Here is a 22,002-nt window from a genome sequence, read left to right as displayed (position 1 = left end):
GTATCTGTCTTGGAAAAAAACTAAATGTCAACTTGAGTCAAATTTATTTATATAAGCCAAAAACAAAAATGTGTCTCAGGCGGCTTCACAATCTGTAAAACATACAACCACTGGATCCTTACACCCTTGATTTATATAAGTAAAACAACACAAAAAAGCCCTTTATTTGGAAAAAAATGGAGGAAAACCTGAAGAAGAGCAACAACATCCAATAGGAGTTGTATATAAAGATAAAGACGCACAAAAAAACCATGCAGAGCAATATGAATAAATAGAATTGCAATAAATAAGTACATAAAACACAGTAAAAGGTAAATAAAAAGTGTAATGAGTTGAACAGTTTATGTGGTATTGTGTCATACCACCACGGTAGCGACAGTGTGCGCTTCTACAGCACATAAACACAACGCTTGATCAACATTTATAATGGGTCAAAGAAAGTGTTAACAATCAGCAGAAGAAATCTATGTGGAGCTGAGAGGCGTGGCGGACTGCGCGGGTTTGTTCCTTTTCATCTCATACAGTCCCCCCCCCCCCCCACCCCCTCCTCCTCCCTCTGGAGCTCCAGGCGGCGACAGTGTTGTTTGGGTGTGATTATCTGTTCTCAATGTGCGATCACACAGCATTTCTTACCTCATATCCTGTCAGGCAAAAAACGTACGCATATTATGCACATGCACATACATGTAAACACTCACTGTGCACAGATACAAATAGACCAATAGATCTACAAACACACAGGAGAAAGAACCTCTCTCAACAGAGGCCAAGGGGCTGTAAAAATAAGAGCTGAGGCAGAATGATACCCCTGACATGGAGAGCTGAGTCTTTAAGGTCAGTCACTTATTATCATTATCTCACCTCTCCCCTCCTTTTTAGTTTGTCGTTTTAATATTATTCTGCAGAGAAATGGCTTTTGTCTTTGCAGCTATTAAGCAGCTTTTTTTGCAGCTTTTTAAGCATCATAATCTGTTTTGAAGAGAAAGAGAAAAACAGGAGAAAAAAAAACATTAATTTAATGGCAATTAAAATTAGAATGAGATTGTGCTTCTGCGCCCATCATGTGTTAAAAATGACTTGGCCAAAGGGAGGTGGTGGGCAGAATACATATGAGTCTCAGACCTTAAATTTATGTTTTCTGTCTCTCTTGCTCTGCATGTGTTTCTGAACAGAGCTACAGGGTGCATTTAGAAAAAAAGAGCTGTGGAAAATCATTCTCCCATTTAATACATTTCTCTCCGGGTCACTCTGTGTGGTGTTATATTCTCATCATATATCATGTTGCCTGAAAATGGTTTGTGTTGGGGTGCAGTTTGGCCAGGCTTATCACTCAGTCATCTCCAGCAAACTGTCTGCTTCCACTGGCATAGCCATTTTAGCTGTTCTCCCAGCTTGGCACCACACACTAAGTCAGTAGTGTCTCTTTATCATGGAGTCCATAATTTTCTAAAAAAATCAGTTATGTAAGACAGCTATTTCAGGTTCAACTTCATTATACAGCATCAGTCAGTGAATGAAGTGGGGAAAAAAGATGGTGATGAAAAGACTGCAGCATAAATATACAGATAAGACTGTTTGCATAGTGAACAGATGGGGAGCCTAAAAGACGTTGGAGCTGATGTTAGATCACAGGAGCAGAATGTGGAAGATGAAGAGCACGGTGGGAAATAAGGGGCAGTTGTGCTACAGGCGTTCCTCTCTGTCAGCAACGTTTCCATCACTGTAAGTCACATCCATCGGGAGGGAAAGTGTTTACAGTCGCCAGTGGCTTGTGGAGTAATAAATATAGGAAGTTAGAGTGAGGGGAAATATAAGAACATGAAGAGGTGATGCGATGGGAAGGGAGTGAAGGAGGGGATAAGGCTAGGAAGAGATGAATAGGTACAGAAGCTGAGGAGAACAAAAGAGAAGATGAAGGATTAATCGAAAGCAGAAGGAGAGACGTTATAAACCTTTTTGAGGAACCGACAAATAGATGGAGATCAAAGGGGTGGTGGATGTCACCGCTCAACTGTTACAGCACATGGGCTCTGGCTGAGAGTCGCTCAGTGCACCTGAAGGTTTTCTGATGACCGGAGATTTTAATTGCAGATAGCTTTCCCAGGGAAACCACTGTTCTGACCCGCACAACACCACAATCTGATCCAGTCTTGTGTCGCCTTTTATTATGAGCTACTCACAATAAATCAAGAGCAATGAGGTGATTAAACAAATGGGTAGCTGTACTGTAGCTGCTGTGGTTCTTAGTGACTCATTTAACAGTTTACAGAGATGACAACTGAAGATTACAGTAACACTGCTAGACAATTTAAACACTATAATAGAAAGCCTGAATGCTACTGGATTTTTTAAAGCTCAATACTGTCATATATGAGAGTTTAAAAACTGATTACAATGTGACAATCAATACTTGCATAACATAAACACAAAAGATAGATAGACATTTTTTAAGAATGCCTACTAAAGATGATTAAAGATTTGTGACCAAGATATGCAAGCAGTTTTACAGTTATAAAATATACTTGTCAGTGCTCTCTAGTGGCCAAACTAGGTAACAATATCACTGTTTCTCAATTACCTCAAACGTATCTTTTGGCATGTCTGTACTGTAATTTCTTTTTTCTAATTAGCAGAAAAGAATTGATATTGGACGATTCTTCAAAATACTTTCAATGATCATATGTTTACATTATTTCTTCCTGCAATATCTGGGTTTGGCAACTACTGTCTGGTTGGGGTTAGCGAAACATTGTGGTTACCCTGGTGGATTGTGGTTTAATTATATGGCCAGCATATGTATCTTATCATCGACAAATCTCATGTCCTGAGCCAAATCAGCAATGAATTGATCCTTCTTACAAGTATTGTGTGTGTATCCAAAGTCTGATATATTGTATTCCTCTGTGCTGCAGACCTCTGATGTTTTATTAAATTATTAAAAACACATCAATGAGCCACACTGCTGCACTGGGTGACATGTTCCTTCGCCCTGAAGAGTTTGGTAGTTTTTTTTTAGAAATGGCTTCAAAGAGTAAAAACAGCAATCACGTTTTCAGTCTCCAGAGAGTTGTTCTATGTAAAATATACAAAAAGCAAACATTTATTGCGGACCACATCCTTACTTCCTGCTTCACAGCGTAAAGGGCACACTATACTTTCTGATTTGTCACTGAATATTAGCATGAGTCCAATATGATCATAATTCCTAGGGATACAGGACTGTTGCCAACATATACACAGATATTGATTTAGCTGTGACAAGTTAAAATCATCTCATATCCTATTTGATCGATTGGTTTTCCCACTGTGACTTCAGCCACTTTTGTTGCGGCAGCTACAGCTGATGTTTTGAGATTTTTTTTATTGCTATGACCAATTTCTGTCTTTAATATTCCTGTGCCCCCGCTAGTATGGGATTTAGATGAATAAACAATGCAGAACTTCAGCAAGCACACACAGATTTATGTGCAGCACCATGTCGAGAAGTGTTTCTATTTTGGTTGAGCGTGACTTTGTTGTCTCTCAACTGAAGGATGAGAGACAGTGAGAGGGCGAGAGAGAAAGCAATTGTCAATACTTAGACAGTCAAAGTAGATTTTAGTGGTCCCCCAAATTTCGTCAGCTCTTTTGCTGCTAATCTGAGTGATCTGTCAAATAATACTAAACAGGCTGCTAGGAATCTAGGGGTAATCTTTGATGCTAATCTCTGTTTTGATGATCAGGTCAAAAATGTTATCAAATCATGTGTCTTCCAGCTCAAGATTCTCTAAAATAAGGTCATTTTTATCAGTTGCTGATAATTTACTCGGGTATCAGCCAGGGCTCCCTCCACCGTCTCCTATTGGTACAAAATTCTGCTGCTTGACTTATTACTAGAACAAAGAGGCATGATCACATTACGCCCATGCTTCCCTCCCTACTTTGGCTCCCTGTTAAATTTTGCATTGATTTTAAAATCTTATTGCTCACCTTTAAAGCCTTAAGCAGCCTTGCACCTACATACATCTTTGACTTGTTGACCTAGTGTGTGCCCTTTCAGTCATTAAGATGGATGGAGCCCTGCTGGTTACTCCCAGGTCACAGTTGGTGACGTGATCAGGCATTTGCTATTAGAGCTCCCGCACTATGGACCTCTCTGCCTACTGAAATCAGACACACTAATTCAATAGCTCCTTTTAAATCTCTTCTTAAAACTTTTCTCTTTGTAAAAGCTTTTGGAAATGTCTGATATATGTTTTTATTTATCTGATCTTATTCATTTTGTCTCTACTTTCTTTTCAGCTCTTTTGTCTGTCTCTTTGTAAAGTACTTTGGAACATCATTAAGAAAAGTGCTAAATAAATGAAGTTTATTATATTATATTATCATAAAGTAAAATACTCAAAAGCGATCTCTGAGTTTAAAGGCGTACTGAAACCAGCAGTTGAGTATTTTCTATCTCAGAGGGTCTTGAGTGGAACAGGATATGACCGAGCTGAATTCAGGGCTTGATAATAATAGGTTTTGTGGAACACAAATTTATGCAATATTACTAGTGTTTGCACACACGTATTGCAGTTTCAGGCATGTGGTGTGATTGAAATGGAAAGCACCTGCTGTATGAGACGCAGCTTCACATTGTTTATATTACAGTAGGAACATCTAATCTGTGCGGGACTTTCTATTTCATGAAGATTGTCCGTGTACTCAGGATGTTTTCATATATTATAGAGGATAAATGAGAAATGGTCTTATAAGCCACTGGGGGCACATGCAGTTTTACAGAACAGATACTGTATCACCACATAATAATGTCTCTGTTCAGAATTTCCTACTATGGCTAGATGCCCGCTCTAGACTGCAGAGACACACTCCTACTTAAGGCAATATATCTCCAGTCATCCATTGCACGGCTATTTTTTTTTCCAACGGGCACTGAGTGTACTTGACTTCTCGAGCACTGCTGATGTGTGCACCAGCTCCAACATCACCAAGTTATTAATGGAGAAATGGTGCACAAAGAAGGCCCTCATTTTTTTATGACCTGACTTTCAATGCATGAGCCAGGAGCTCCTAGATTTACAGTAACTGACGACAGAGGCAGCAAGAACCAATCGGCTACCTAACACTCCTGTCCAACCCGATCAAGAACTCACTTTAGTCACCTCGCTGTTTGTAATTTATATGTGCTGTCATGTTCACTGTGTAAATGAATTACTCTTACATGAAAACCCCTGCTGTGGGAGTTCGACTATTCTATTAAAAACCACTGATCTGCATAAATCCCAGGATAGATTTATGATCTTTGAAGGTACAAACTTACCTTTTCTCATCGTGTCTGAAAAATACCATGCTGTCAAATCTCTGGGCAATATGTAATTCAGTCACTCTGGTTGGATATTAACACCAGAGACTTTGATGAATGAATCAAATTAAATAACTTTCTCAAAGGAAGAATTCATTAGTAGGATCGCCTGATATAAAGCCTACGTTGAGGACTAATATGAAACCCTGCTGGAATGATATTCCCGCTGTCTGTACTGTTTCACAAAATTTTCTACAGCTGTACAAAGGCACAGTGTCTATTTTGATGTGTCGGATGATTTTACTGACAACATACATAAAGAATGGATGTAAATGCTTACTGGATTATATGAGAATCTTATTGTCTGAGAAAGGATCAAGAAAAAAGTCTGTCAATCTGGGGCTCAGGATAAAATAAAGAACAGCAGTTGCCATGTTAATCCTCAGGACCTTGGTGTGAAAGCAATGAGGATGGGTAGACACAAAGCCAAACAGAAAAGAAGAAAAAGGGGGAAATCTCTAAAATTAAAGCAAGTTATGTTCGTTGAGCAGCAAAGAAAATATTCCAATATTTGCTTCTTCAGCACCTCATTAATTCGGCTTCATCTGAGGAATTATTGGACATGAATAAAGAGCAACAGGAAGCTGATCATCAACACATATCTGTGCTCAACCCATTTGTTTTGTTTGAAATGTGACGGTAGTCTTAAATAGAAATGAAAGCGAATGGAACCTCTTTTCTTGCAAATGGTGACTTTTGGTTTAACTGATGCTTTAGATGCGCATAAATAAACTGAAGAGCAGAGGAGAAACACAGACACAAGCACAAGTTTCAAGCTCAGTGCTCTTCCTCAGGCATCACCGAGCACAGAGAAAGAGCACTGAGCTTGAAACACATTGCATGTAAGATCACAGCCACCCTTATGTTCATCTTCTGCTCACTATGTGCTGCCATTTATTCATGCACGTCGAAAGAATCAATAACACAATGTTCACCCCTTTTTTCATATTTAGATTATTTTCTGGACAATTTTTTTGTTTTTGGATGCATGAAATTACATTTTTGATATTAACATGGTATCAATGTTGTCACTCATGGCACTAGAACCAGAACACCACTGTGCACTTTCAGCCTTTTTTAGCTCATTGTTTTGACTTGCTACAGGACCTGTGTACTGTGTGACTGGTTAAGAATGTCAAACATCTACCTGCTATTTTTTCACAAATAGACTGAACCATTTCTGCTGGATATGCCGTGTTAAGGCCAACAATAGCACTACATCAAAAAACAAAGCCTCCTCATCCGGCAGTTATTTTCCCCAAAGTCTGTGTCAGACTAGTGTTTTGAGACTGAATAACTTCCACATTCACACAGACTACATCCATCTGTCAACTGTGATTAACCCGAACCTAGCAGGCGGCTGTGGCTCAGGAAGTAGAGCATGTTGTTCACCAATCAGAAGGTCAGTGGTTCGATCCCCAACTCCTCCAGTCCGCATGTCGAAGTGTCTTTGGGCAAGATACTGAACCCCAAATTACAGTTTGTGTGTGTGAATGGGTGAGCATAAAAACATTTTGGGTGCTTTAGGAAGCACTATATCACACCTGATGAACAGGTTGGCACCTTGCATGGCAGCCTCTGCCATCAATGTTTGAATGTGTTTGTAAATAGGTGAATGTTGACATGTATTGTAGAGCGCTTTGAGTGGTCGATAAGACTAGAAAAGCGCTATATAAGTGCACTCCATTTACCATTTGCCATTTACTCTCTGCTTCCACTGGCAGTGTTAGTGTTTTCAGTTCTACTCTGTGCAGTAACGGCAGCGGGGATTCGTTTATATGTGAAAGTGTCATTACCAGACAGAAGAAATTGTTGCATTGTGCTAAAATAACTGTTTATTTTGCAAGAACCTAAAATATTGCTACCATGATAACCTTCTGAAGAATCACTGCCTTTGTGTTTGATTGGCCTTCAAACTGGACTGCCTGCTTTGTGTTTCATCTTTGCACTGGAACACTATAGCAATACACAAACACAGCACTTGTATGCCTGAATGCAGTCTGTAGTTGGTAGTAGACCAATATTCACTTGTACCCATAACTTGATAAGGTGACATCAGGGTTGACTTTTGGAGACTTTTTCTGCTCCCTAGTGGTCAAAAATCTGGTCTTAATGCAGCTTTAAATGGAAGCTAACAGAGTCCATCTACAGTCTAGCTGTCATTATCATCATTCAGTGAAAGACTCATTTCAGACAATTTTGGACTATCATTATGGCTGTGTGAGCAAGCAAAATACATCTCTTTTTGTATGTGTTTTTGTGTGTCTGAGTGAGAATATATATATGTGCATGTATGTGTGTGTGTGTGTGTGTGTGTGTGTGTGTGTGTGTGTGTGTGTGTGTGTGTGTGTGTGGTATGTACCATGCGACTGGTCCTCCATGTGTCCCAGAGTTTCAATCTGCTCCACCAGGTCATTTGAGTTCCACTGACTCATGCCCAGCAGAATGGCGCTCTTCCCCTCCATAACATCTGCTGACACACATACATACACACACACACACACACAGAAGTAAGACAGTGCAGTGACGAAGAAATCCCATCCCCCTCTCTCTGCATATCAATAATGTGGCAACTCATTGATCTTGAATCTCCTCCAATTGATCAAAGCAAAAGGACGCTAAATGCTTGAACCACACAAGTATTTAGACTCATTTTACTTGATCTGACCTCATCTCAGGCGCTTGATTGACACACCCCTCCCTCTCACTTTAGTTTTGTTGCACCTGCTGGGCAGAACAATTTACACCTTTATCAAAAGGTGCACTTTAACACCTGAACCTTAGTGCGGTTTTGTGCTGGCAAGGTGTGATTTCCACTCCATTTAAATTTGACATACAAAATGGCATATGCTGCTTACCTGAGTAGACAGCTTAATGTGTAGCGAGTAAACAAAACAACAACACCACATGAAGGCCAGCAGCATGGCAGTGTGGTACATCTGGTAAACACATAACTTTCACATGGCTCGTCATGACTGAATACAAATGGAAAACCTATTATACTGGCTTTGCCAACACTTAAAAGCTTTCCGAAGACGAATTTTAAACTTGGCCTGAATGATGGTTACACCCAAAAAGCCAGTGTTGCAACACATCCGTGATCTGTTTCTAGTACAACTTAGTGCAATTCATCCTCTAGGATAAGCCTGACTGCACTGTTTTGATAAGATTACATGTCACACATACTGTATCAAGTGCCACTTGCTCAAACTTAAACAAACAGTTATTTTTACATTCAATGTTTCTCACTGAAATACATTTGATGCAAGCATTCATGGTCCAGACAACATATCCTAATGAGTTTTCTGATACTTTTCCTTTAGCACTATCATAATCATTTCAAATTGACCAATACTTTGGTTTAACTCTCTAATTCTCTGGTTTTCTTTACAATGAACATTACAGCCTCGCAGAGCCACTAGCAAAGCTGTAGGCCCTTACACTCAGTTTACACCTGATATTAAAATGTGATCTGTATCTGGATAACTTATCTGGATGAGGGACAATGCAGGTTAATGCAAGGTATAAATGCACACAGAAAGCAATGTGATTGGAATGCGACTACAAACTACAAGTAGTAGCTGTAGCTAAAAGTCTTCCTTCTCAAAGAATGAATGACGGCAATACGGTATTGCTTCCTATGACCTGGGACACACCATGTATGCTGACAATCAGCCCCACAAAACTAATTTGCATATTAAGATCCAATCACAATGCAGGCACAATTGAGATAACAATAACACATTTTAATACCGGATGGGCCTTAGTTTTATTAAGAAATCATTTGCTGTGCTCTTCTGTTTATATCTATGTTTGTCTGGCTAGTTTTTCTAACACATTACTATGTTTCTGGCATGTTATTGCCACCAAATATTGTTCATAGCATGAAATCAGCTGAAATGTGTACATAGTACAAACACAATTATATAAACCAAAATCAAAAATCAAGCAACATGTCCCATACCACTACTATTGGTTATAAACTCCATAGCAGCCCTCTGATCACTCCTTTTATTATGTGGAGTTTATTGATCTCTTGTAATTCCCACCCAAACTTAACCTTAGCTCTAAACATCCAGAATAACGGGAAATACACAGTGGCATGCTGGGCCATGAACCCCCAGACTGTCATGGTAAATGATAAGTTTTGTTGTATTGGACATTTTCGGGAGTCAGCCAGAACGACAAGCCAGGTGTGCTGTGTGGTGCAGCACGACCAAAATGGTTGTCTGCTCGTCACAGACTGTCATCCAAAACAGTGTGAGACAGGATGAGTCATGCAGGAAGAAAACCCTGTACCTGACAGACTTCTCTCCTCTCTCACACATTCCTGCTTGGCAGCTCTCAGAGACTCTGACGCAGGTCTACACAGCCTGTCCTTTTGGATTGCACAGCGGAGAGTCTACTGCTCATAGTTTGTCATTCGCTATCTGCTCTGACTCCCTCCCCCTTTGCTACCCCCTCTCTTCCCTCCGGCCACAGTACTGAGTTGAATGTAATGATGAGGGGACATTACACACACTTGCAGATTGAAACATACACAGACAAGCACAAAGAAAATGGACAGGAGCAAGAAAGGCACACAGAGAGATGTTTGCTGGATTTGAACAAAGCATTGCATGATATAAGAAAGCCTGTTTGGACAGGAGGAGAATGCAAAGCAGGCTTAACGCCAAACCTTGAAAAATCCAGGTTTCTGATTCATCTCCTGGAGAGAGAGCTGAGCCTCTCACAGCCTCAACCCAAGCTCCTCAGAGGAGCAAAACATATTTGAGCTGCATAAAAAAAAACTACCTACGGTACACTAAAAAATAGCAATCTGTGAAAATCAGGTGCAGCACAAACAAATAGAATGCATAAATAATCAACTGAGTAGAGCCACCACATCTCCTGCTTTTGGAATATATGCAAGAAGACCAAAATCTGATTTGAACAACAGGTGAAAAGAGGAACAGAAGTGTAGGATTCACCTGCAGCCGACAGCCCTGAGGGAGAGAAAAGAGATTAAGAAACATCCTTCAGCCTGTCAGCTCACAGTGAGTCAGTGTCAGAGTGGGAGAGAGAGGAATAGATCCTGTGACTGTTAAACAATAAGGAAGCGGCCTCAGTTGACCAATAACAATCCAATTCCTTTAGCATTTCTCAATTTCTTGATCTCATCACCATGCAATAGTTGCAGCTGGGGAATTACCAAAATACTACTTCAGGCTTTATTTTAGGCCCATTCAACTTCCGATGACGCACTATGAAAATGAGATTGCTTAGAGGATTATCCTGTAAAATGGCATAAACAGGATGAGTCTGTCAGGTAAGTAGGCTACCAAAGAAGGAAGGCATTGAAACACCACGAGTGTAGCTCACAAGCAGACAATGTAATTGGATCTCTAAAGGTGAAAAAAGAGAAAATGTCTTTAGGACATTAAGTCATTATTCATCTCTTAAACCATTTTTATACCCTTATGAAAAAGGCAGCATTTTACATGTGAATAATTCACAATGAGCATGTGTGGTTTTTAGACATTTCATATGTGACACATTCATGGCGCATGTGCTTTTCGGACATTTCACATGAGATGAATTCATGGCACATAGTTTCCAGACTAATGCCTCATGCATTACATATCATACAAAAGTGTACACATCTACTATATATATTTTTTTCAAAAATGTTACCCTATTTCATGCTGTGAAAACACTGATACATTACATATGGGAAATCAGTGTACATAGACAATGTGTCCATGACTTAGTAGTCAATCCTGAAGGAGACAGGGAGCCAGTGCAAAGAAAACAGTATTGGTGTTATATGTTTGTGTTTTCGCACTCTCAACAGGATCCTGGCAGTGCTTTTCTGAATGTGTTGGAGCTCCTGGATGCTCTTGCCAGGGATCCCTGTGAAGAGTACATTGCAGTAGTCAGTCTTGAGGAGATAAAGGCATGGACAAATTTCTCTGCATTTGACAGGGTTAGAGAGGGGCAGAGTTTAGAGATGTTTTTGAGATGGTGGAAAGAGATTTTGCATAGATGTCTTATATGGTCATCAAAAGTCAGTTAAAGGTCAAACCTAACACCCAGATTAATGACTGAGGAGGAAAGGGGGATGTCCTGGCCATCAAAGGCGGGATGAGGTATGGGGGGTGACTGAATCTGGTGTGGAGTGTCAATAAGCAGAGCTTCAGTTTTGCTGCTGTTTAACTGGAGGGAAATTTAAGACAGGTGCTGAGGTGTGACTGCAGAAGGGCTTGGGGCAGTTTTGATGTATAGCTGGGTATCATCAGCATAGCAATGAAAAGGCATCCCATGTCTGCTGATAACACATCCAAGGGTGAGCATGTACAGGGTCAACAGAACGGGGCTGACAATCGATCCTTGTGGAACACCATAGGTGACAGGGAGCGATCTAGACCTGCATCCTCCCAGTGAGACAACCCAGGACTGAAACCACTTAAGTGCAGAGTCTGACAGTCCAATGGTGGTGTGGAGGGTGCTCTAAGAGATCTTTTCAGTGCTGTGTGCTGAACAAAAACCTGACTGAAATTTCAAATAGGTTGTTGCAATTAAGTTGGTACTGAAGCTCAGAAGCAAGGATAGGAAGGTTGGAGATAGGTCTGTAGCTGGCAAGAATTTCCTCGTCCAGGGTGGGCTTCTTGAGGAGGGGGCGAATGACTGTGACCAGTTTGAGGTTGACAGTTTGGGTAATCGGGAGGCTGAGAATGGGGATGTATGATTTGAGCAGAGCAGTGGGAATGGGCACAAGTACAGGGTTTCATCTTCCTGAGGATTTCCTCAATATGGCTTTGCCTGATGCCAGTAAAATGGAGTAGAGACGGCGAGCTCCCAGACAGGGGGTCGATGACAGGAGGAGGCAGAGAGGAAGAACTGGACATCAGAGAGCGGATGTTGTTGGACCTTGGTTCTGAAAAAGTCAATGAAGCTGTTACATTGCTCTTCTGTAGGCTCAATTGGAGAAGATGATTGTGGCTTCAGGAGATGATTCATGATGGAAAAAATATGCTTAGGGTTGCCAGGATTGTTATTAATTAGGTTGGAGTAGAACTGTGACTGAGCATCTTTAAGGGACTTTGAGGAACAAGCCCAGAGTGTCTGAAGTGTCGTTCCAGGACACATCCAACTGTTCAACAGGTCATGGGTCACAGCAGGTCACTTTATGTATTTTATCACAAAAAAATTCATTGCATATTTATGGCCTATATATTTTCACATATGTATACTTTTGTTTTGTATTATTTTAATTTAAAACTATAATGTTTAGTGCTATCTTGTTTGTTTTTATACTTGTAATCTTCATCTTTTTCTTAATTCACAGCTATATTTTCCTTACTACCCCCATAGGAGAGTGAGTCATTAAAGTTTCATCTCTTCTTTTATATTCCAAATTCTATTGTACAATCTGTGCACATGTGTGCATGTGTGCGTGTCAGTGTCATTTCAACGCTGTGCAGCCGATTACACAAAACAGGTGCTGTGCAGTCACAGTTTCATTCAAATCAAACACTGCAGCATCTGGTTTCACTGATCTGCATACCTTTAGCCAGAGAGAAAGAAGCAATCAGTGGAATCACCTCCTGCAGGGACTGATTTAGAATGAAAAATGTCAGTTCCTCAAAAATGTTACATGGTTCAGAATCAGTGCAGCAGATGTTTGATGCTGGCAAGAGGTCATTTTCTGTACTGTCCAAGCACAAAAAAGGGCAAATTCACAAACAGCCTTTCATTTGTCTTCTTCATTTGATTTCCCAATGCAATATGAAATAAATAGATTCCTGTTTTCCTGTTTTGAAGACCTGGTGGGTGGACTTTACCACTAGAATGTAAAAACAGCATAATTCTTGCTGCTTAAAAAAACAACACTTGTATAAAAAAATCTCCCATCTGGATCTCTGACAAAATGTAAGGTCTGTCAGTCCACAACATTTCAGCCACAATCACTCACAACTTTTTGATATAGCTTGTTAAAAATGTACAACAGACAAGCATAACCTTCTTCCAGCTTCAGTGGCAGAGAGAAGAAAACACACAGGAAGGTTGAGTAAAAACACTCTTAACATAATGCTGATAAATCTATTTATGATAAATGCAACAAACCATTTTGAAACCTGTATGTAATTTATCTTTCACTTACTCTTCCTCAGATCTGTCATGGAGACATAAGATTAAAGTGAGTGAAGATAGGCGAGTGGTGGATTACTTTACAGTACAGATATTGATGGACACACTGTCATTATTTCACAAACAGTTCAGACAAACAAAAATCAATGGGGAAATTAGGTGTCTGTCTTTGTGAGGACCAGCTTTAGTTTTAGACATAAAAAATAGGTTGGAAAATTAGTTTTGGCCAGTTCTCTGGCTGTTTGAGTGTGAAGACTGGGTTTTAAAGTTGAGGATAGGGTTAGGAGCTAGGGAAAACATTATGTCTATGATGGTACATATAGAAGTATAAAGTATGTGTGTGTGTGCGGGTGTGCAGATGGGTGAGGACAGGCTCTTAAGTAACCTTCACTATACACTCTTATCTGCTGAAGGTACATCCCATGTGATTTTGTTTTATTTGTGTTAGAGAGATAAAATGCTGTAATCATCCACATGTACAAGATACTGTTCATGCAGAAAATGAACAAAAAAGGAAATTTAAATGGTGATGGATGAGAAAGTAAAATCTTAATGCCTTCCTCCTTTCCTTCAGACTTTCTTGGTTAAAATATTCATCATATTCAGCTCTGATCATTGATGTAAACATGTAATTGGCATTAACGTATGAATGTTAACCTTGGATGCTTCTGTAAAATCCCAAACTACATGCAGTGCCAGCATTTTTAGCCACGTTAGCAGCATGGGGATAGCAATGCTGATTTTGACTGAGATTGAAATATCTCAACAAATACTTGATGGACTGGCACAGAAATTTGTACATGGTTCCCAAATGATGAATCATAATGACTTCGTTGATCCCCTGGCTTTAACTGTAGTGCCACCATGAGGTTCACATGTGTGGTTTTGGGTAAAATGTCTTACTATTGATGGATTGCCATGAAATGTCACATCGTCGCATTTGCACAATGCAATGTTTTATGCCTAAATTCTTACAACATCATGACATTCCCATCACCGTCAGTTGCACTTTATGTTGAGTGCTAATTAGCAAATGTTAGCATGCTAAACTATGAAAATTGCACACATTATATCTGACCGTTTAGTTTAAAGTAACACTGTGCCTTAACAACCTCACAGAGCTGCTCACATGCCGGTAATCTCCATCACCAATATTTTTTAAATGCTCACTTTCCACAATATCTTTGCAATTACAGTATGGTTAAAGTTAGGGAAAGATGATGGTTCCAGTTCATAAAAAACATGAAAGTTAATTGCAGCAAACCCACTGGATGCAAACTCCTGTCTCCTGCATTAAAGTCAGATGCACCACACACACATCCACCACACTGATCTCCACCTCCTTACTTTAAGCAATATGGGGCACATTGCTTCCTGCACTGGCACTGAACATTGGCATTGGATGCACTGCAAAGACCTATTTAATAGGGATACTAAGATGGGTAAAATAAGATTTACTATGTCATGGTGTGAACATATAATTGTACCATTGTTACATGAACATCCTAACAGCCTTTAATAATGACTTTTGTCATTAGATGTCATTACAGAATAGCAAATAATGGGCACCTTGTACAAAAGAGACCTGGCTTTTTGTTGGAAAACCCACAGTCACTCCAGTTTCCATCTGGTGCACATTGAAATACAGCAACATAATAAGGTAGCCGCCTTATAATAAATAGATGTCCTACTTGCATACAAACATGGTTTACCTCCTGTGGCAATTTATTATGGCATTAAACTGTGGAAGCAGTCAACACCATGAATTCCCTTTCAGGCTCAGTCTGTCAATTCTCCTCATTATTTAAATTCATGTCATCAAATAACAAATCTGGATTAACACGCAGCAAATTTGTCAACAGCTCACATCAATAAACAATATGAATTGAGTTGGCATTCGCTTGAGCAGCCAGAGGCCACATCCAGTCAAGATAAAAAATGAGACTTTTCACACCTATGCACAAACTCATGTAGTTTTAAGTGTGTGAGAGGTAAACAGGGGTTGAGTGATGCTGGAGGCGCCATAAGATGGATGTGGGGTGAAGGGAGATATCACCAGTATGCTGGGTGGAAAAGAGGTATGAGGTATGAGTTTTCATTTCTATTACTACAGGCAAGTGGAGTGCCACTGGAATTGATCTGATTCTTTAGATGGACTAAAAAGAGAAAGTGAAAGCAATTCGGCATAAATACCCCCTGCTGCTGCTGTTCACTGGTGACAGGAGCAGCCATGAAAGAGCTGAAACACTTTACTGAAAAATCCATTACACACATAAAGATATATGTTTATGAGATGACACAGCATAGAATATTCTGTACTTCAGAAATACAAGAAATTCTCTTTTTCACTCTGATATACCAGACAGAAAAAAATTAATGAGTAGGATTTAGTCTATTATCAGCATTCAGTTATTGAAAATTCAAATTAATGAAGCTTTGCTGTATTAAAATTAAAAAACAGAAACAAGCAGGCAAGAGAAATGAATCAATAGTGTCTTCGCGACTCATGAAAAACAAAACTGACACTGTTATCCTCAAGCCATAGCAAAGCCAGATTTTTCTGGATGAGCACACTGTTTCATCTTGTTAAACAAATATTTAAAATCCAGTTCTAAATCTCACAGAGCTTTATGAGCCAACTGATGATGATGAGTTGGTGCTATTGGCTAAGTAAAGTCATGAAATATGAACAGAGTCTGACATGCACAAATTATTCAGTAAATGTCTTTTTGTGGAGTAACAACATCAAAGGAATAAATGTATGGTTCCCTTTACAATATGTGGTTTAAAAGCTTTTTTCTGATGGCTTGTTCAAAGTAAAATGTAGAATGTTCCACTGAGTTTTTGCAAGTGGCTTCTTCTCTGAGCACAAAGCTTCAAACAATTCAATAGATGAAAAGTACCTTCTTTGAAAAAAAAAAAAAAAACACTAGAATAGATTTTTTTAAACCTTTTTCTGTGAAGAGTGCTTTGGATTTTGCTTTTCTTCTTTTAATGTGAGCTTCAAATGTCTTCTTATCTCCTTTCTTTCATTTGAATGGTTGCATTTGAGAGCTTTTCGGGGCAGGATTGCAGATAAACTGGAGCTTCACTTGCATCTGGTGGGAAATGAACGTTTTATACTAGTCGGTGGAGGTGACTCTGGAGGTGGACGGGTCATGAAGCCACTCAGTATCTTCACTTCGATATTTCAGTGTGCCTGCATGTCGGTCTGAGAGTCTCTGCTCTAACAGCAGTCTGTGTTGCACTTCTGTTTTCATCATCACTGCAGGCCAACTCACGGGAGGCTGTGACGATGTGACAAACTAACTGTGTGTGTTTCAGTATGCACATGTGAGAGGCTTTGCTAGGGGCAGCTGTGTCGATGTCAGAGGGGTTGATCAACAGAGATGACAGCATCAAACCATCCAGCCAACAGCTGTGTGTTGCCTCCACACCGTGTCACACAAACACTGGCTGACACAAAACAACATCAACTGACAGAAACTGAAACTTCATCTCAACTCTCATGAGAGAAAAAACACATGTGAATGTTGACAGATGTAATATCTGCTGCATTATTAATATGTAACCAACTGTAACTTCTACAGCTTTAAGTGTTCAAAATTAATTAAAAAGTGAGTTACGGTGACTATAGGGCTGGGCATCAAACCTAATACTTTATTGGAACTGTGTGACATTGAAATGTTTTCTGTGCACCAAGTACCAAAAACTGACATTAAATTGCTGGTCATGTTTTAAGCCATGCTAGTGGCATTGCTCTAGGGATGGCAGTATCTATCTGTTGCCTCCACTTTGGTTCAGACAGAAATATCTCAACAACTACTAGATGGATTGTGATGATATTCAGACAATGATGGTCTGATGGTCCGATACACTTAGGTGATCTCCTCACCTTTTCTCTAGCACAAGCAGACGGTCCAACTTTTCAAGGATTTTGTGAAATATCTCTGCATCTACTTGATGGATTGGAACAAAATCTTGGACAGACATTCATTGTTTCCAGATGATGAATCCTGATGACTTTGGTTGACATTTGTGATTTTAAGTGAAATGTCTGAAAAACTATTGAATGGATTACCATCAAATTTGGTACAGACATTCATGTCCCCTTCATGGTGAGTTGTAATAACTGATGATCCCTTAACCTTTCATGTAGCGCCATCATCAGGTCAAAATTTCAATTTGTCCAATACTTCAGTTTATGACCAAATACCTGCAACATTATTCCCATTCCCAGCAGCCTCAGTGGTACTCTGTTAAGTGCTAATTAGCAAATGTTTCTAAAACTAAGATGATGATCATGGTAAACATTATACAGTATGTACAGCATATTGGCATTGTCATTGTGGGCATGTTAGCATGTTGACATTAACATTTTTGCTTAAAACACTATTGTGCCAAAGTACAGCCTCACAGAGCTGCCTTTAGTAGTTCTTTGTCTTGTTAATCTCTTTTACTTTTAATCACATGATTATGATTTAAATAATAATTTTGGACTATATTTTATTCAGGGAAAGTTCTTGTAATGCTGCTTGTGTTTATACAACACTTAAGAGCTTTGCATTTAAGGAAATTTGAGAAGTTTGCCTTCTTTTGATGAAGGGTTTTGTAGAAATGTTTACTATATATTCACTAAAGTAAGATATCAAAAAAAGCACAATTTTGGAATCAGTAGCTAAACTCATGTATTGTATCCAATGATAACACTTTATGTTTAAGATTCTTTATCCTGCTGCATTGTACTAAAATGGCAACCAAGTATGAAATAGGCAGAGACTGAGTAAACTCTCAAACAGCACGTTCACCTCATGGTAATTGTAACATCTCAAATTCAATCTGCTGGATTACAGAGCAAAAACATCAGAAATGTCCAATTACTTGTGGACTGCACTTGTGGATGCATTTTCATCATGTGAACAGAAGGCTTTGTTCTTCAACAGCATACGGTATGTTTAGCTGGCTTTGCAACTGCCTTTGATCAGTTTGTAGCAGCTGCTGGCTGCCACTGGCATTGAAGTGTCTCAAAAAAGTGACAAAAACGCATCACAATGCAGCCATCTCCAAACACTCAAACATTCAGATTTTGTTTGCAGGAAAAGCCTCTTGAGATGCATCATCCTTTTTCATGCTGACAGAATATTACATCTCACAAAACAATCTATACAGGGACATGTCATGAGCAAGAAAAATGAGAAACGGAGAAAAAAAACACTCTCAAAGTTATAAAGATAACAGCAACAATAACAGTTGGAACTCATCTTTTTAGCAGCAAACAGAGCACATTGCTGACAGACTTCATACATTTTCATGTTTTCTGGGTCCACAGGGTTACAGAGTGTGGGTGAAGACATTTATCATAACCACATAAGTAAAACACCCCCAAGCTTATTGTGATGGTTTGAGAGGTAAGCCTATAACGTGGCACACTCCTCCTGGATCAGTCTTTCACTCTTCAATCTAATTCTCCCACTTTCTCTCTTTGCTTTTTTTTATAAAAAGCTGAAATTACTTTTAGCTAAAGGAAATATATATCCAGTCTGCCTCATAGAAATATAAACCTCCAGACCAGTTATATGCAGCCAGGACTCAGAGTCACAGTTATGCAGTTAGTTACTGTAGAGGGCCATAATTCAACAACCTTTTACGACCTTGTTCTGGATTCCTTTTAAGGGAGGCATCTGTCATACCGAGCATATGTTTATGTTTGGAATAACTTGTTCTGTTGCCTTTTTCTGCAGGACACAACTCTACTTTCCCTCTGGAGTTCAGACACCGGAGTCCTGTAGCAACAACAAAGAAAATAAACTAATACTACATTAAACTTGCTTTGTTGTTTATTATCTTTCCATGTTGCTCATTCTTAAGAAGCTTTTTTGTTGATTAAAACAGCCATGCTTTTATGCAACTTGAAAGAATAATCGAAGGTTTTTCTCAGCCTAATACCTCAAAAACACCGGCCAGCCAATATTATGCATCAGTCAGAGATGGCAAAATGAGATGTGATATGTTTGGTCTCTGGAGAACAAGCCAACAAATAAAGAACCAATTAGAGATGGAAAAAAAACAGCCTGAATTGAAATATGGGAACAAAAAAAACTGAGGGGTACCTTCAACACAAGCATCTGGACTCAATTTCGGGTCCCCCGCAGTGTGGAAGGGCAGAACGATTTGTTCCTCATAACGATGAAACTTCAAAATTACTTATTCTAGTCAAAACTCTGCCCAATTCACTCCTGAAATACAATAACAACACACTGATAATAACAACACATTTGTTTAATTAATTCAGTGTGAAGGCTTTGTTCCCAAACCATTTTTATGTACCAAGGCTGCATTGGCAATATGATATAACTCTCCCTCAAAAAATAGATGGTTCATCTCAAAACGTTTATCCTTAATTTATAGACACTAACAGTATAGCTTTTATGGTAATGGTCTATCCGTCTGTCAGTGAGTTGGTCCACCACTTTGGTTCAGATTGAAACATCTCAACAACTATCGGATTGATTGCCATAAAATTTTGCAGACTTTTGTGAACCCCTGATCTTTCCTCTAGCAACACCAGCAGCTTGACATTTGTGGTTCAGCATGAAACATCTTGACAACCATTGGATGGATTGCTGCAAAATTTGTTACAGATATTCAGACTCCCAAGAGGACACATTTTGGCAATCCCCTGACTTTTTATATAGTGCCACAGGCAGATCAAAGATTTCACTTATTCAGCAAATAAATCTACTGCCTGGATTGCCACAAAATTTGGTAAAGACATTCATGGTTCCCAGAGGATGTATACTACAGACTTTGGTGACCCCCTACCTTTTGAAACTTTTTAGTTTTGAGTGAAATATTGTATGTTGACATCTATTGAATGGATTCCCTTGAAATTTTCTACAGATATTAAAAGGTCCCTAGAGGATGAATTCTAAAACCTTTAGTGGTCCTGATGTGGTGGTCTTGACGTTTCATCTAGCGCCATCATAAGACCAAAATTTATATTTGCACAGTACTTTGGTTTATGACCAAATACCTGCAAAACTAATGATATTCACATTCCACTTGAAATTTCTTTACTGACTGTAAGACTCTGTGTGTCTTACAGTCAGTAAAGAAATTCCATAGCTGAGTGTAAAATCTGGTGCTGTGGACAGAGTGAAGGTGATGAGGTACATCTGTTCACATAGAACACGTACACGTTATCTATTCCTCGTCACTGATCTGCACCTTGACACCAGCCAGGAATGCATTTCAAGGAATGCACAGGTCTGCTCTGTCACAGCTGTGATAAGGATAAATATTTCATATTTTCTGGGACTGTGTGCAGCACATCACAAACAGACTATGCAAGAGAAGAGAAAATTAGAATTAAGGGACAGGAGAGGGAGACACTGAAAGATTGAGGCAGGAAGAGTGAAGGGGAAACAAGATCAATAAAAGTGAGAGTGAATGACACATGAGAATGAAAAAAGGATTAATCACATCTCATATACAAAAATGGGTGACTTTATAGCAAAGCATTTAAAATTTCCTCCAAGGACAAACATGGAAATGGAGCAGAGCATTTTCCAGATGGCCTCTAATCTGTTACCCACCGAGCCTCATTTTCAGCATGTTTTTGTGTTATGAGGGAATGTTGGAAACCATAAACTCCCAACACACTCCTGGCTATTGACTGACTTAAAGTAAAACAAGAATATGTCATAATAATAACGCATAATTGATTAGTATCTCTACCATCAGTCTCTTGGGGGGATAAGCACTTGGAGTGGAAAATTGGTGGGATAAGTATTCCACTTATTCGCTGATGAACTCCCTCTGGGACTGTGAAAAGGCGAGTAGTCGAACATGTTCTCAAGTGTGTCTATTTCTGGCAAGTCTGACGTTTTGAATAAAACTACAAGAATCTACAGCAGTGGAATGTGAAATCGGTTAAAAACAGTAAGGAATGATGAAAGTTAACACACATGATACATTTATAACTCATTCTCCCTGGTTTGTTCTGCAACCAGACACTTCTGGAGGCAGATTTCACCCAACGCAGTCATAATCAGTGTTGGAATCGTTACTCAAAAAAAAAAAAAAGCAATGGATTACAAATTACGCATTACTTTTTTAAAAACAGTAATGCATTACTTTACTTATTTACTACCTGTGGAAAGTAATTTGTTACACTACTCGTCACATTACTCTTGCATTACTCCGCAACATCACCAGAGATGCATTGTCACGTAATTGCCAGTTAACAATATAATGTTAAACCTTAAATACGGCCACATATAAGTACAAAGCCTTATCCTACTAAGGAGGAAATACACAAGATCTCTATTTTAGGCTCTTTAATAAAGTAATACCACAAAGCCGACAGCAAAGTTGCCGATAACCAGCCCAAAGAGCACTTCACAGAAAAATGTTGTATCGAGTACAAGGCTTAATTGCCTGTCTGAATAACGCTGGGCCTTTAGCCTTTCAAGCAGGCCAATCAAGGCAGTAGGCTATAACTGCCTCAAAATAAAACCATATGAATA

At 39.3% G+C, this 22,002-nt stretch overlaps 1 protein-coding gene across 4 annotated transcripts in view; it reads right to left on the bottom strand.

Moving 5' to 3' along the window:
• pitpnm3 (PITPNM family member 3) overlaps positions 1 to 22,002 on the bottom strand; it is a 100,449-nt gene that overhangs the window by 53,928 nt on the left and 24,519 nt on the right. For 3 of the 4 annotated variants that reach the window (XM_044354625.1, XM_044354623.1, XM_044354626.1), the window contains exon 3: positions 7,707 to 7,817. In XM_044354625.1, coding sequence (XP_044210560.1) covers positions 7,707 to 7,817 — 111 coding nt within the window. The remainder of the gene's footprint in view (positions 1 to 7,706; positions 7,818 to 22,002) is intronic. The other variant, XM_044354624.1, reaches the window with a different exon arrangement.

The sequence above is a fragment of the Thunnus albacares genome, chromosome 6 (assembly GCF_914725855.1).
Source record: "Thunnus albacares chromosome 6, fThuAlb1.1, whole genome shotgun sequence".
NCBI classification, from domain to species: Eukaryota; Metazoa; Chordata; class Actinopteri; order Scombriformes; family Scombridae; genus Thunnus; species Thunnus albacares.
The sequence above is the reverse complement of the archived record's forward strand: the minus strand, read 5'-3'. Positions and strand labels throughout refer to the sequence as shown.